The 14,277-nt window shown below is 45.2% G+C and overlaps 2 protein-coding genes across 7 annotated transcripts; one reads left to right on the top strand and one right to left on the bottom strand.

Moving 5' to 3' along the window:
• Positions 1–256: 256 nt before the first annotated feature.
• On the top strand, positions 257–5,819 carry rab34a (RAB34, member RAS oncogene family a). Of its 6 annotated transcripts, none has more exons than XM_018748216.2 (12): positions 257–462; positions 569–655; positions 2,397–2,459; positions 2,801–2,892; positions 3,050–3,115; positions 3,424–3,525; positions 3,611–3,675; positions 4,033–4,084; positions 4,184–4,265; positions 4,350–4,440; positions 4,646–4,753; positions 5,263–5,819. In XM_018748216.2, exons 3-12 carry the CDS (start codon positions 2,406–2,408, stop codon positions 5,328–5,330), a joined length of 780 nt encoding a protein of 259 aa, XP_018603732.1. In that variant the 5' UTR covers positions 257–462; positions 569–655; positions 2,397–2,405; the 3' UTR covers positions 5,331–5,819. The 6 variants fall into 6 exon arrangements, with proteins under 6 accessions (XP_018603732.1, XP_018603728.1, XP_018603730.1 ...); XM_018748212.2 differs by having other exon boundaries at positions 3,047–3,115; XM_018748214.2 differs by lacking the exon at positions 569–655 and having other exon boundaries at positions 3,047–3,115.
• A 3,274-nt stretch (positions 5,820–9,093) lies between these two features.
• Positions 9,094–13,232, bottom strand: LOC108932049 (kelch-like protein 6). The gene is given in 6 exon segments (XM_029255776.1): positions 9,094–9,621; positions 9,741–9,873; positions 9,875–9,955; positions 11,375–11,577; positions 12,011–12,248; positions 12,549–13,232. Coding segments are annotated over 6 exon segments (1,398 nt in total). The 5' UTR covers positions 12,990–13,232; the 3' UTR covers positions 9,094–9,319.
• Positions 13,233–14,277: the final 1,045 nt, after the last annotated feature.

Raw genomic sequence — 14,277 nt, 5'->3', positions numbered from 1 at the left:
AATTCTTCGAATTTCACCACCACAAACTACAAACAAGTCTCGATAATCATTATTTCCTATGTCTGGAAAGGACATTTATTCGGGATATGCTGAACTGTATCAACCAGTTCCATTATTTTATTTGACATAATAAAAGTAAACTCTTCACTGCTACATATCTCCGCAGCTCTGTTCACGGACGCCATCTTTTAAAAGGAAACCGCACGTGCGCATACAATATGTAAATTAGTCAGGTGACGAAGAGGCTCATGGAACATGTAGTACTAATATAAAGTTTTTTTGCGCTTTTTTATTTGCGGTCACCATGCCTTCAATTTTTTTTTTTTTTTTTTTTTTTTTTTTTTAAAGAACGGGACGTTAAACTGCACAGAACTATTTTGCTTTCTTAGGCAGGCATTTTACATGAAGAACAAGAAGTGAACACTAAGAAGCGTTACGTAAAGAGAAAGGGGGAAAAATCATGTAAGAGGTCCTCGTTTGCGGGATTGTCTTCTTGCTTTAGCTTCATACCATTCATTTAAAAGAGAGTCAGTGAGACGGCGGACTCTGTGCGTTAATCTCTGTTTAGCACACATGATGACGCCAGACGGACCTCCATGAAATCCCCCCAGACCATCTGCATTCCTTGGACTTCGGGACCATCGCTGTTTTTAACGTGAGAATTTTGGGCTGATTCGCTGCAGTGCTTTCCGTAATCGAAGTCATCATGTCTGTAAATATTCATCACTTCCGCGGATCGGAATTTGTGAAGGGGCTTTTTCTACCTGGCCTGTACTGTACGCAGCATGAGTGAAGTTTGAAAGGGACTGTGTCGGGTTCGTTCGCTAAAAACAAGTTGGTCCAACTTAACGTGAGTTCGCAGTGTTTATTTTTCTCTTCTGACTGAGGTGTTCCGATTAATCAATTCTACATCGTCATCGAGAATCGTCTCGAGCACGGTTAGGTCACGATCATCATGATCATGATGTGTACAAAACGTGGACCAGCAGTGTAACGACAATAACGTTCTCTGTGCTCTAGGCGAACTGTATGTATGTAACAATGCGCTGTTATGTGAAGAAGAAGTCTCTGTACAATAACTTACAGTTACCCCCCTCCCGTGAAATCCTCACTGCGCCGCGTGGGCGATGGATGTTAAACTAAAGCAAAGCGGTCGCACACTTTTCCTGGGCGATGTTTTGTGGTCGATTCTGTTCTAAAAATGCGGCTTAACATGATGATCATGGTCACCTCACTTCTGTTTTTACTTACTGTAGCTAACCGTGCTTTGCTGTCCAGCCCTGACCAGCGGGCCACCCTTAGCTTTCCTTTCTTAAAAGATTTACTCACTTAACAGATTTATTTACTGTAAGTAACACTGAGTGTCTGGACCCGCGAACTCATCAGAATAATTATACCACCAGTCAACTAAATCTTGAGTGTAATTTTTCAGTTTCTCTTAGGCTACAGTTATTTAGCTGGCATTTTTCTCTGTACAGCTATTTACAGTGATTCATGGATCATTTTACTCTGTATGAGTTCAGAGTAAGTACCATGCTCGAAGGGTGCAGCAGAAGGTGGTGGGATCTGAACCTGAGTCCTTTGAGTTTGAGTGCAAGCCACTGACTGTGCTACCTTCTCCCCACCAGGGCACGTGGTGATGTAAATAAAAGAACACTGACAATTTTTACAGTTAAACTCGACGGATGTGCATATATAAATCAGAGGTGATTCTGGAATTTGGAAGAAAAAAGAAAAACTTTTTAACATTACATCTCATAGCTTAATGGGACAGCTGGTAGTGGTTAGTGCTACTGCCTTTGGACCCGGTAGGTTTGATCCCCACCTCTGGCTATAGTACTCTTGAGCATGGTACTTACCCTAAATTGCTCCAGTAAAGTTACCCAGCTGTATAAATGATTGTAAGCATGTAATAGTTGTGACCTTAACAGCGTAAGTTGCTTTGGAGAAAAGTGTCAGCTACATTAATAAATCTAAATGCATAGACAGGCCTTCTGAAATGGCAGTGTTGGTAAAAACATCCCATTTCACAGTTGCATTGAGGAGGCAGCCAGTGGTTTGACTGGTGTGTGTTGCTGGGGATGTTGTGCTCTGCTGTGTGTTACAGCAAGCTCTACTGCAAATGGTACTGACACTGAAAAGGAGTGAAGACTGAGAACAAGCAGGACAGAAGTTAGAGAAAGAGATGGGTGAACCCCATGTTCCCCATCAATAAAGAGCTGTAACTAGCAGGAACCTTTATGACATACTCAGTGGTTCCTCTGTCTCTTGCTTACACTCTCAGTAAAATAGTTGAACATGCTTCAGTGATGGTGCTCTATATGCAGGCTGTCCTTCGTGGATGCTTTTTCCTGTAGTTATGTGGGGTTATCTTCACTCTTCCGTGTCTCCACCAGTGTCCCACCATGAGCGTTCTACCTCCTGTAAGACGAGACCGTGTCGTCGCCCAGTTACCCCAGGTACATCTCTGCTCGTTGGCCACAACCTTCAGACTTTCTCGGCCTTAGTTCCTCCTCTGTTACGCTGGTTTAATGTGTAGCTGTTGGAATGCCTTGCCTCACACAGAGGGACAGCACTTCGAGTCCAGACATGCCTAGCCGCCCCATCCCCCTTCCTAGGCCTCCTGACTCACAGTGCCTGCACATCCCTCCCATCATGCTCTCTGTGATCCCATCAGTAGTTGATGTTGAGAGTGGGAAGGCCACCTGATGGAATTTTCTTTTAAAACTCAATTTGGTCCATTTTATTTAGTCATTTGTAATCAGATAAGGGCCAAAATGGATTTCTTCTCCTCTTCCAGCCCTTCACTAAAGAAGCTGCTCTGCACACCAAAAATGAGTTCAACTCCCGGGTGAAGACTGCTTGTCAGGAGCACAAAACTGGCACAGTGGGGTGAGGCTTGCTACAAGAGTACCTTCTCAGGCCTGCAAAGACACCTGCATGGACCTTGATCACAGTTTTGGAGGGTGCACGATTGGCACTGATGGACAGATGTACGGTTTCACCAATGTGAGCACCACTTTCCTTCCTTGTGTGGGTCTTCCAGCAGGTTTAAGATCTCAAAGGTCATTGTCGTGGGTGATCTGGCAGTGGGAAAAACCTGTCTGATTAATAGGTAAGCATTTGACTCAGCGTCAGATGGTGAAAACATCTATGGCCTGATCAAAATCCAGTGTTGCAGTATTTTAATGAAAATGATTATGAATAGGCTATCTGAAAGTTAATGAGTGGTTTTCGAGGATCAACACACAAGTGATCCAAACATTTCCCTTGCAGATTACAGTTTATAGTTAATTATTATAGGAAATGCTGGCTGTTCTTCAAATGATGTACATAGAATGGAGAAGGAAATGAACAGGTTAGGATCTTTAAAAGAACAGGTGTTGCAGTGCTTTAAACAAATTATTCACACTCTCTTGTCAGGTTCTGCAAGGACACCTTCGATAAGAACTACAAGGCGACCATTGGAGTGGACTTTGAGATGGAGAGGTTTGAGGTGTTGGGCGTCCCATTCAGTCTGCAGCTGTAAGTGCAGTGTGAGTGGTTGAAGAGTGTGACGTCCACCCTGCACCCCTCTCTTACTCACCCTTCTCACAATGTTCCTCTGCAGGTGGGACACAGCAGGGCAGGAAAGGTTCAAGTGCATTGCTTCCACATACTACAGAGGAGCTCAGGGTATGGAAAGACCCTTTTTGATGTGTAGACTAATACTGCAGAGAAAGTTGATCTGTTCCTGGAAAAGGAAATGTCATAATATTAGTCATAAGATTTTTGTGGTGCCGGGGGTGTGGTGGTGCAGTGGGTTGGACTGGGTTCTGCTGCCCGGTGGGTCTGGGGTTCAAGTCAAGCTTGGGGTGCTTTGCGATGGACTGGCGTCCTGTCCTGGGTGTGTCCCCTCCCCCTCCAGCCTCATGCCCTGTGTTTGGCTCCCTGCGACCCCTGCATGGGACAAGCAGTTTCAGATGATGTGTGTATTTTTGTGGTTTCACAACCCATATGTGTTTTCTTTTTTTTTTTTACTCTCGCCCACAGCTGTCATAATTGTGTTTGATGTCAATGACGTAGCCTCCTTGGACCATACAAGGTATGGCAAGAGTGTCTGTTACCTGGTGCTTTGACGACAAGTTCTATGGAAGGTAATGTCTTCAGTGGCACACCTGCCTGTCTCTGTGTTGATGCGCAGGCAGTGGCTGCAGGACGCCATGAAGGAGAATGACCCATCCAGCGTGCTTCTGTTTCTTGTTGGTACAAAAAAAGACCTCAGTGTACGTGCGCCCCCAGGTTCTTCCTGTGCTTTACTTAAAACTGTCAAAGCTGCCAGGCATAATTATTTTCTGCTCTTTTTCCAGTCTCCTGCTCAGTACTCCCAGATTGAACAGGATGCAGTGAAACTGGCAGAGGAAATGAAGGCAGAGTACTGGGCAGTGTCTGCATTGTCAGGTGGGTGACTTAGACACCACAGGCTATTAGAATCCTTAACTTAGAATGCAGGCCTTCCTCATGAGGACCAATGGCACTAATTTGAACAAATTCATTCATAAAGCTTGTTTCCTTTTGGTATGGGTTATCCGTATAGCATCTTTCAAAGTGCACAAGTATGATTTAAGGAGCACAGTGAATAGGGCCGTGCTTGCTTACGCCACAGGTGAGAACGTGAGGGAGTTCTTTTTCCGAGTGGCGTCACTGTCCTTTGAGGCGAATGTCCTGGCCGAGCTGGAGAAAAGTGGATCCAGACGTGTTGGAGATGTTGTCCGTGAGTAACCCCCCTCGTGAAAAAAAAAAATAAAAAAACAAGAGTACAGCCTTTGTTCAAATAAGGACCCATACTGCTTTGGCTATATATTATTTTTTTATACCGGTGCAGCAAGTAAATGCCCTGGCTGCTCAGCCACAAGAACACAATTGGGACTGCAAATCTATGACTCAATTTGTTCGCAAATCCCAAGTCATTTTACTACTAAGTCACCAGGTGGGTGACTTAAATTAAAATCTTAATACAAACATCTCTTGATTTATTTGTTGGTAAGATTTGGTAAAAACCCAAGATAAAGCTATAATAAATATAAAACTATTCTGTAAACCTTACTGTAAATTATTGTATTAATTTTACAAAAAAACATTAAAATTATATTGAATTTAAAATGGCTAAAATAAAATTTTTAAAAATCCATCGTTTTCACAACCCAATAATAAATTGTTCAGGTTGACCTGTTATCCCAGAAATGAACACAAACCTAATGCCCTCATAATTCTTTTTTACAGGAATACACAGTAATTCCAGCAACGTATACACAATGTCGAGGAAGAAACAGTCTAACTGCTGCAAATGAAGAGGGATGTTAAAGTTACAAGACACATTGCACTACAGTATATATGGTACCAAAGCCCAGTGACGCATGTCCATTGAAGTCAAGCGATCAAAAAAGACACACCCCAACTCCTCCAGCACTAAACAGAACCAGTGCTCAAATGGTCCAGTGCATACTGGAACAAAGCACTCATGTTTGTGGTACAGTGGTTGGGATTTAATTTCAGCTGACCCAAGAAGTGGTTCTACAGTCCATTTCAGTTGGGTTTTCTTAAATTCCTTCAGTGTTTATTTTAGCCACTCCTTGGTATATAACGGTACGCATGTCTGTATACAGACTTAACTATGCAATATGGAACTGCATGCTGTAACTGAACAATCATTATAGTTATGATATAGTCATTATTTAGGTATTTAGTATGTAAAGAAGGGGTGCTTACTATTGGCAAACCAGTATCTGCCTTAGTGAGAAACCCTAACTCACTTTTTACCGAGCAAAACACATTTGCTTGTCAAAGGGAATATGCAAGTGATGGAGTGAAAGAAATAAAATCAAATTTGAAATCAATGGATATACTGTGGGTTTGATGCTGTAATTTATATGCTAGTGATTCATAGGTTATAAACACCACATGTAAGTAAGATTCTAAAATAGTTCCCTTACCTGGAAGTTGAAAGAATAACACACATTGCCCTTGCTGATATCAGTTAACAGCCCTGAAGGAAGCTCTCTGTGTTGGTGTTCAGAAAATTCTACCTCGGTAATGGCTGAAGGATAAACAAATGGATTGTTTCAAGAAGGAATTAGATTTAAAAAATGGACTCCATTCAGTTCATGTGTAAAATTTTTTAAATGAATTATCCTAAATGCCATGCCTCCATGAAATGTAGGTTAAAAACCGTTTAGAAATCACTCTTCGTACTAAGTCAGCACCCACAAAAACCTGAAACTCTTAGCCTGGCTCCAGCACTTACCCTAGCTCGAACCCTGACCCTAGCTCCTGCCTTGACCTTATCTCCAGCCCTAACCCGAGCTCCCAGCTGAACTCTAGCTGCTGCGCAAACCACAGCGCCGGCCCCACGAACACCTGAAACCCTTAGCATGGCTCCAGCACTTACCCTAGCACGAACCCTAACCCTAGCTCCAGCCTTAACCCTATCTCCAGCCATAGACCAAGCTGGAGCCTTGACCCTATCTCCAGCCCTAACCCTAGCTCAGAGCTGAACTCTAGCTGAAGCGCAAACCACAGCGCCGGCCCCACAAAAAGCTGAAACCCTTTGCCTGGCTCCAGCACTTACCCTAGCTCGAACCCTAACCCCAGCCTTAACTTATCCTTCAGAAAGGATACAGTCTTTGCCAGTTTGAAACAACACACGCACACACATTGTCTGATGCCCCTGGAGCCTAACCCGGCAACACAGGGTGCAAGGCTGGAGGGGGAGGGATACACCCAGGACGGGACGCCATTCCGTCACAAGGCACCCCAAGGGGCCTCCAACCCCAGACCCACCAGAGACCCGCTGCGCCACCGCACCCCCCAATTGGACACCACTTCAGTCATTCTATTATATACTCTAGTTTGTGCTCATCCTACTGCTTGACTGTCATAACTGATGGGGTATAAAAGTTAGTATATAAGCTAGTTTTTACAGAAAAGATTACCTTGTTTTTCATTTCAGTCCTCTTCAGTTTCCCCAATCTGGGCTTTTGTTTGAACTCTCATTTGAAAACTATTAATGATACAGTGTGTCCAACCCAGTAATGTCTGAGCAATTTAGCTGTCTGTCAGATTATACATGGAAGGTATGAAGAGGGCAGGACACAGAGAGGGTGATAATTTATGCAACCAATAATTGACATTTTCTCAATTTTAATTTCTGTATATTTTGCTCACTGTATTAGGAATCCCAGTAATTGTTGTGTATTTTTGCCACACCCATGCCATCACCATAATCAGATGCACCTGGACCTGGCAAGATATAAGGCAAAAACAAACAGAGAAGGACATGGAACCTTGTTCGCCGACCCAGCCAGCGCACTTGCTTGAGTCAGCCTGCTCCTCGCTTTCATCCTTGTTCCCAGTCCACCCGCCCGACTCCTTCTCCCGTGACCCCTACCTTCCTGTGTTTTGATCCGTGTTTTTGTGTTTGACCTATCGCCTGTATTCACCGACAACGATTCTGGATTTCCCAATAAACGACATTTGCAGTACGAAGACCCACGCCTGTCCCCGACCACGGTTCCTGTCCTGTCCCTCAAACTCCTGTGTGCTCCGCAATTGAATCCGCCTTCTACTTCCGGACGAAAATATTCATTCATTCATTCATTCATTCATTCATTCATTCATTCATCTTCCTCCGCTATCCGGGGCCGGGTCACGGGGGCAGCAGTCCGAGCAGAGTCCTCCAGACTTCCCTCTCCTCGCACACCTCCTCCAGTTCCTCTGGGGAAACCCCAAGGCGTTCCCAGGCCAGCCGGGAGACATAGTCTCTCCAACGTGTCCTGGGTCTGCCCTGAGGCCTCCTCCCAGTGGGACAAGCCCGGAACACCTCCCCAGGGAGGCGTCCAGGAGGCATCCGGAACAGATGCCCAAGCCACCTCAACTGGCTCCTCTCGATGCGGAGGAGCAGCGGCTCTACTCCGAGCTCCTCCCGGGTGACTGAGCTCCTCACCCTATCCCTAAGGGTGCGCCCAGCCACTCTGCAGAGGAAACTCATTTCTGCCGCTTGTATCCGCTATCTCATTCTTTCAGTCATGATCCAGAGTTCATGACCATAGGTGAGGGTAGGAACGTAGATCGACCGGTAAATTGAGAGCTTCGCCTTACGACTCAGCTCCCTCTTCACCACACACAGACCGGTACAATGACCGCATTACTGCGGACGCCGCACCGATCCGTCCGTCAACCTGCCGCTCCATTTTTCCCTCACTCGTGAACAAGACCCCGAGATACTTAAACTCCTCCACTGAGGGAGCAACTCCCCCTAACCCGGAGGGGGCAATCCACCTTTTTCCGACTGAGAACGATGGCCTCGGATTTGGAGGTGCTGATTCTCATCCCCGCCGCTTCGCACTCGGCTGCAAATCTCCCCAGTGCACGCTGCAAGTCTTGACTTGATGAAGCCAGCAGGACCACATCGTCCGCGAAAAGCAGAGACGAGATCTCGCGGCCACCAAACAGACACCCTCCGTTCCGTGGTTGCGCCTAGAAATTCTGTCCATGAAGATAATGAACAGAATCGGTGACAAAGGGCAGCCCTGGCGGAGTCCAACATGCACCGGGAACAGGTCTGACTTACTGCCGGCAATGCGAACCAAGCTCCTGCTCCGGTCATACAGGGAACGAACAGCCCGTAACAGCAAGCCCTGAACCCCATAATCCCGAAGCACCTCCCACAGGATGCCACGAGGGACACGGTCGAATGCCTTCTCCAGGTCCACAAAACACATATGGACTGGTTGGGCAAACTCCACAAACCTTCCAGCACCCTAGTGAGGGTATAGAGCTGGCCCAGTGTTCCACGGCCAGAACGAAAACCGCATTGCTCCTCCTGAATCCGAGGTTCGACTATCGGTCGGATTCTCCTTTCCAGTACCCTGGCATAGACTTTCCCAGGGAGGCTAAGGAGTGTGATCCCCCGGTAGTTGGAACACAATCTCCGGACGAAAACATGGCAATTTTTTTTATTAATACTCACTTTATAGTTTTTTTTTACAAATGTTCAGATCATATAAATATAATGGATGCAAAAAGAGACAAAATATAATGGATGCAATGGAGACAAAAATAAGTACATAGTATATTTATCTACCATTTACTCTTATGCAGCCATGGCAAATATAACAATGAGGTAAGGCCTGTGTTTCAGTCACAAGTGCAGTTCCATATCCAGTACATTCCTTATTTATGATATCTTTTTCTCAGTAATCATCAGTAACAGCAACCCAGCTTTTTGGGTACTCCTGCCTGTTAGCTTGTGTAGCGAGTTTGCCAATTTTGCAATTTAAAGTCATACAGCCACAGTTCTAGGCGTTACTCTCCGGATATGTGTATATGATTTCCGCAGCGTAACACTGCCATGGTGGGACACACCACGGGGTAGCACACACTCCTCTGTTAGCTTCTTTGTGCCCGGGTCCCAACACAGCACTGTGGCGATCACCTGATTCCTTTCATCCCGCCCTCCTGTGATGAAGAGCTTGTCATTACATGCTGCAAGACCACAACTGGCTCTCTCATGGCTGAACTGTGTCACCATACTCCAGGTGTCCTCCAAAGGGTTATAGCAGTAGAGTGCCTTCATTGCACCACCTAGCCAAGGAACAAGCAGAGTGTCAGAAACGTCAAACCGCAGCTTCTGTATGACCTGATCTGACCACTATATCACAGGGATAGAGACAGCTGCCTATTACAGCTGGTACGATACTAACCAGCTACATAAATGCAATCTTTGAAGGTTACAGCATTTATACATTTTGCTTCAGTGGGCATTGGGGACCGGAGAGTCCATTTGTTGGTGCAAGGGTCAAAGCACTGGGTCTTATCTGTTGCCAGTTTGCCATTTTGGACCCCCTCCAATCACATATAGCTTGTTGTTGTGACTGGCTGTGGCAAAGGAGCTCACACTCAGCATGAGGGGTGCTGCCTGCAACACCACAGAAGAGGAGAATGTCATTAGGATGTTACCAAAATGTTCCAGATCGAGGGAAAGGCTCGCAAAACTGTAATTCTTATTGTTGTCACTCCTTTTGTATTATGTGAAGCACTCTGTGGCATACCCTGTCAATAGTGGTATAACACCTATAACAATATGAAAAACTTTAAGCAATGAAAATTCTGTGGGTAGTAGGTAATAACATATAGGCAAGGTGAAATGAAAGGATGAAATTTGTAATATATGTGGTGCTGTTGGTGTAGCAAAAGAGTGCAGATGGAATTAATATTTTCACTGGGCTGTCTTGACTAACTCTCCAGGGGTTCTACATGCTGTGCAGGTTGTTCTGTTCATCTTCTATGCAGCTTACACATGCTACGTTATCAAACAACTCTAGTGCCTATTACTGGCAAAATGTAGGGTACTACAGACATGTACAGATATGGAATGATAAATGGGTGATTATTAAATGAAAAAAAAAGACAGCTCTGTTATCCTACCTTCGAGAAAAAGCAGCGCTGTTTATATCCATGCGGGGGTGCGGTGGCGCAGGGGTTGGACCACAGTCCTGCTCTCCGGTGGGTCTGGGGTTTGAGTCCCGCTTGGGGTGCCTTGCGACGGACTGGCGTCCCGTCCGGGTGTGTCCCCTCCCCTCCAGCCCTAACGCCCTGAGTTGCCGGGTTAGGCTCCGGTTCCCCGTGACCCCGTATGGGACAAGCGGTTTCTGAAAATGGTTGTGTGTGTGGGTGTTTATATCCTTTTGCTGTCAACTGATGATGGCAAGCAAAAAGACAGCTCATTTTCCCTCTACACAGAGAATTTTAGAAAACAAATGGTGAAACACTAATTAATAAACTTCAAAATTTTTGTATCTTGAAAATTCAAAACTTTATAACTAGGGGTAGCCTACCAGTAACAGCAGTAACACTTAACAGCCTTCATGCAGTCACACCTCAGGCACGCACACACACACACACACTTCCTAAACCGCTTATCCCATACGTGGGTCACGGGGAACCGGAGCCTAACCCGGCAACTCAGGGCGTAAGGCACACACCCAGGACAGGGACATCAGTCCGTCACAAGGCACCCCAAGTGGGGCTCGAACCCCCAGACCTCCCGGAGAGCAGGACCCAGTCCAACCCACTGCACCACCGCATCCCCCTCACACCTCAGGGCATTTAATTAAAAGCATAACTACACCTAATGCAACATAAAAGTAGACCAACAGGCAGCACGGCGGTAAGGCAATGGACCTGTAACCTAAAGGTTGTGTCAAGATCCCCGATGAAACCTGCTGTACTAAATGAATTAAACTTAAGCTGCAATGGATAACTGTCAGCTCAAGAACATGATGAAACTGAAAATGAGCCTAGAGTTAGCTGGTAATCATCTAATCAGGAAAATGACCTCTGTCCAGGTGTTGTGAAAGGAGTCGTAGGTCTCCACACTGCTGTGTCTCTGGGTGCCATTGAACCCACCCAGCACATAGACCTTCCCTGCCAGTACTGCCATTTTATGCCTCCAGCGCCCATTGTTGAGATACTCGATTTGGATCCACTTATTGAGGGCAGCATTGTACTTCCATGCTTCATGCTGGGTCTCCTTTCCCCCTATTCCAATCACACAAGCAAGCAAGGTGAAATTGGAAAATATGCCGAAACTGTGTAAAATCTTTATAATATGAATATAGCACAAGAAAATGCCTACAAGAAATATAGAAATCTTATAAGATATGAATTACTACAAGAAAAATTCCACTTTCAGTCTAAAAAGCTGCAAATGAGAAATTCATTTAGAATAGACTTGATAATAATCATTTTACTTTGAGATAAAGTAGTATGGCTGATTCAGTTTTGCTTTTTGTGATGAGTTTCTGCTGCTCACGTTTATGTACTGCACTAGAGGAATCTTACAAAGCAGTTCAGACTAGTTCATTTCAAACCACATCCAGGAAGTCTAAGATCGGTTATTTGTAATTTTTAAAGCCGTAAGATATTTAGAGCGTGATTGTCGGAGATGCTGTACGGTGTGGCGTTCACTCACCAGACAGGTAAACTTCATTCTGGAATGTGATGCAGGCAAACTCCACCCACTTTTTGTTGTCGGTCTCTGCCTCCATCTCAGTTATGGGCAGCTTGGCTACTTCCAGTCGACTCCTGCGTAGGGGGTCCAAGCAGGTCACCTCCGATACAAATTTTTCATCCTTAGTGCATCCGCCAATGATCATGAACACCTCCGACTGGAACTCCTGGACTCGTGGCTTGGTGCGCTCAGAGACAACCTGATTTGGCACACAGTACAGCCTATTTATGCCTGCAGATGCACCACTGTGTAGCATGTAGTACATCGCTAGTGTATCATGTTTCATTATGTTGTCATTACTTTATTGCATTGCTCAGCAAATAGCTATTTGCAGCTTCAAGACCTTAGAAGTCCAAATATTGACAATTTATTTTTCCCAGTTAAACAATTTAATGCTGCTCGCAATGCTAACACAAAGAGCAGCAGAGGTACCATTCCAAAGACCGGAATAACACATGACAGTGACAAAAGCATCAACAGCAGGGCTCCTGGCACCTACCTCAGTCCCGGAGAGGTGGTACCTGCGAGCCTCCTGCAGCAAATTAAAGGCCTCAGGGCTCCTTCGCACAAGGGGGTCCCCTTCCACTTTTTCAACAAAGTACCATGGATTTAGGAGGGGCAGGCGTATGTGCTGCAACAGGCGTGGTAGGGTAGGCAGCCTTTCAGTTTCACGTGCCCGCACCCAGCGAATGGCTGCCTCAAACACCTGCTCCTCTTCCGTCACGCTCAGGTCATCGCGCTTCAAGAGGTTCACCAGTGCCTCCTCTGGCAACTCCAGAAACTCTTCATGGAGTGCTACATGGGAGAAGGCTTGGGAGATGTAGTCTTGCACGCAGGCCTGCAAGGGTACTAGCGAGTGGGCGTCAGCCAGCCTCAGGACACCAACACAGTTGTCTGGGAGGAGGGCGTTGGCCAGAAAGCTGGAGCAGGCTTCAACCATGCGCAGGAACTGTGGTCACAGAGAACTGCAGCATCACTCTGGGGTTTTCTTCCAATTTCTTTGTTTTGCTGCTTGGAATACTACTGTTGTAATTCTGTTAGCATTGCTCTACTGTCAGTCAGCAAAAACCTTGCACAAGTACGTTTTCAGACAATATTACCACTACTCACCATTAATCAGTCCTTATTTGTGCCTGAAAATAAACCGAAAATCGAAAAACCACACACACACACACAGAGTCTGAAACCACTTGTCCCAAGTGGGGATCGCAGCAAGCCAGAGCCTAACCCAGTAACACAGGGCATAAGGCTGGAGTGGGAGGGGACACACCCAGAACAGGACACCAGTACTTCGCAAGGCACCCCAAGCAGGACTCGAACCACAGACCCATCGGAGAGTAGGACCCAGTCAAACCAGCCACTGTGCCACTGTGCCCCCCCCCCCAAAAAAAACCAGATAATGAAATTATTTTTTTCTGGGGAAAATTTCCAGCTTGTTCCAACTCCATCCCAAGTTCACTCTAAAGTCATCCTAAATGATGCCTGATATCATGAGAAAAAGTAGTAGTGTAACATGAACCTTTTAAAGAATCCGTTCTTGGTTTGTTCCCAGAAAAGAAAAAAAAAAAAAATCAACAAATAATTTTTCAACTCATCACCTCCACAAAGCTGATATTCATACTGGTCCAAAGTAATTCCCCCTTTGTTTTTTAAATGATCAGTTCTCTGAAGGATGAGTAATAAACCAAGCTGAGATCCACTGGGTACATGGCATGTCTTGTGAACAATTTTCGAAAGTTGTGTACAGTTGCTAAAATGTGCATACATAACTTGAAAAACTGTCAGCTAAACTTTTCCTTTTAATTGCTCTGTTATTTCTGCAATCATTCAGTGAAATTACACAGCCAATAAGGCCGACAGACACACCTATGGAATTTCATACACTTTCCATAATGCCCCACTCTCTTACGGCAACACTCACATTTCTAAACACACCAACGGATCAGAGATCTGGATGCAGACACACCAACTACAGCACATTCCTGCACTTCTGTTTCATTCACGAGGCTTTCTATGTTTTTTCTTTTGGACAAGCTTTGTATAAATTTTGATATACCGATTTTTTGTTCCACAAATTGAAAATTCGTTATCAAATCCCAAGAGCTGTTAAACCAAAATTTTGGATAAAGAGACTTCATAAATTGTGGATGCCTGTATTTGTCACCTTATAGTTGCTGTTTTTATATCTTGATCACCTCAGTGTTGCTGCTGATGATGACCATGTCAGA

This window comes from Scleropages formosus, chromosome 10, assembly GCF_900964775.1.
Source record: "Scleropages formosus chromosome 10, fSclFor1.1, whole genome shotgun sequence".
In the NCBI taxonomy this organism is placed as follows: domain Eukaryota; kingdom Metazoa; phylum Chordata; class Actinopteri; order Osteoglossiformes; family Osteoglossidae; genus Scleropages; species Scleropages formosus.
Note: the sequence above shows the minus strand (reverse complement) of the source record. Positions and strands in the feature narration are given on the sequence as shown.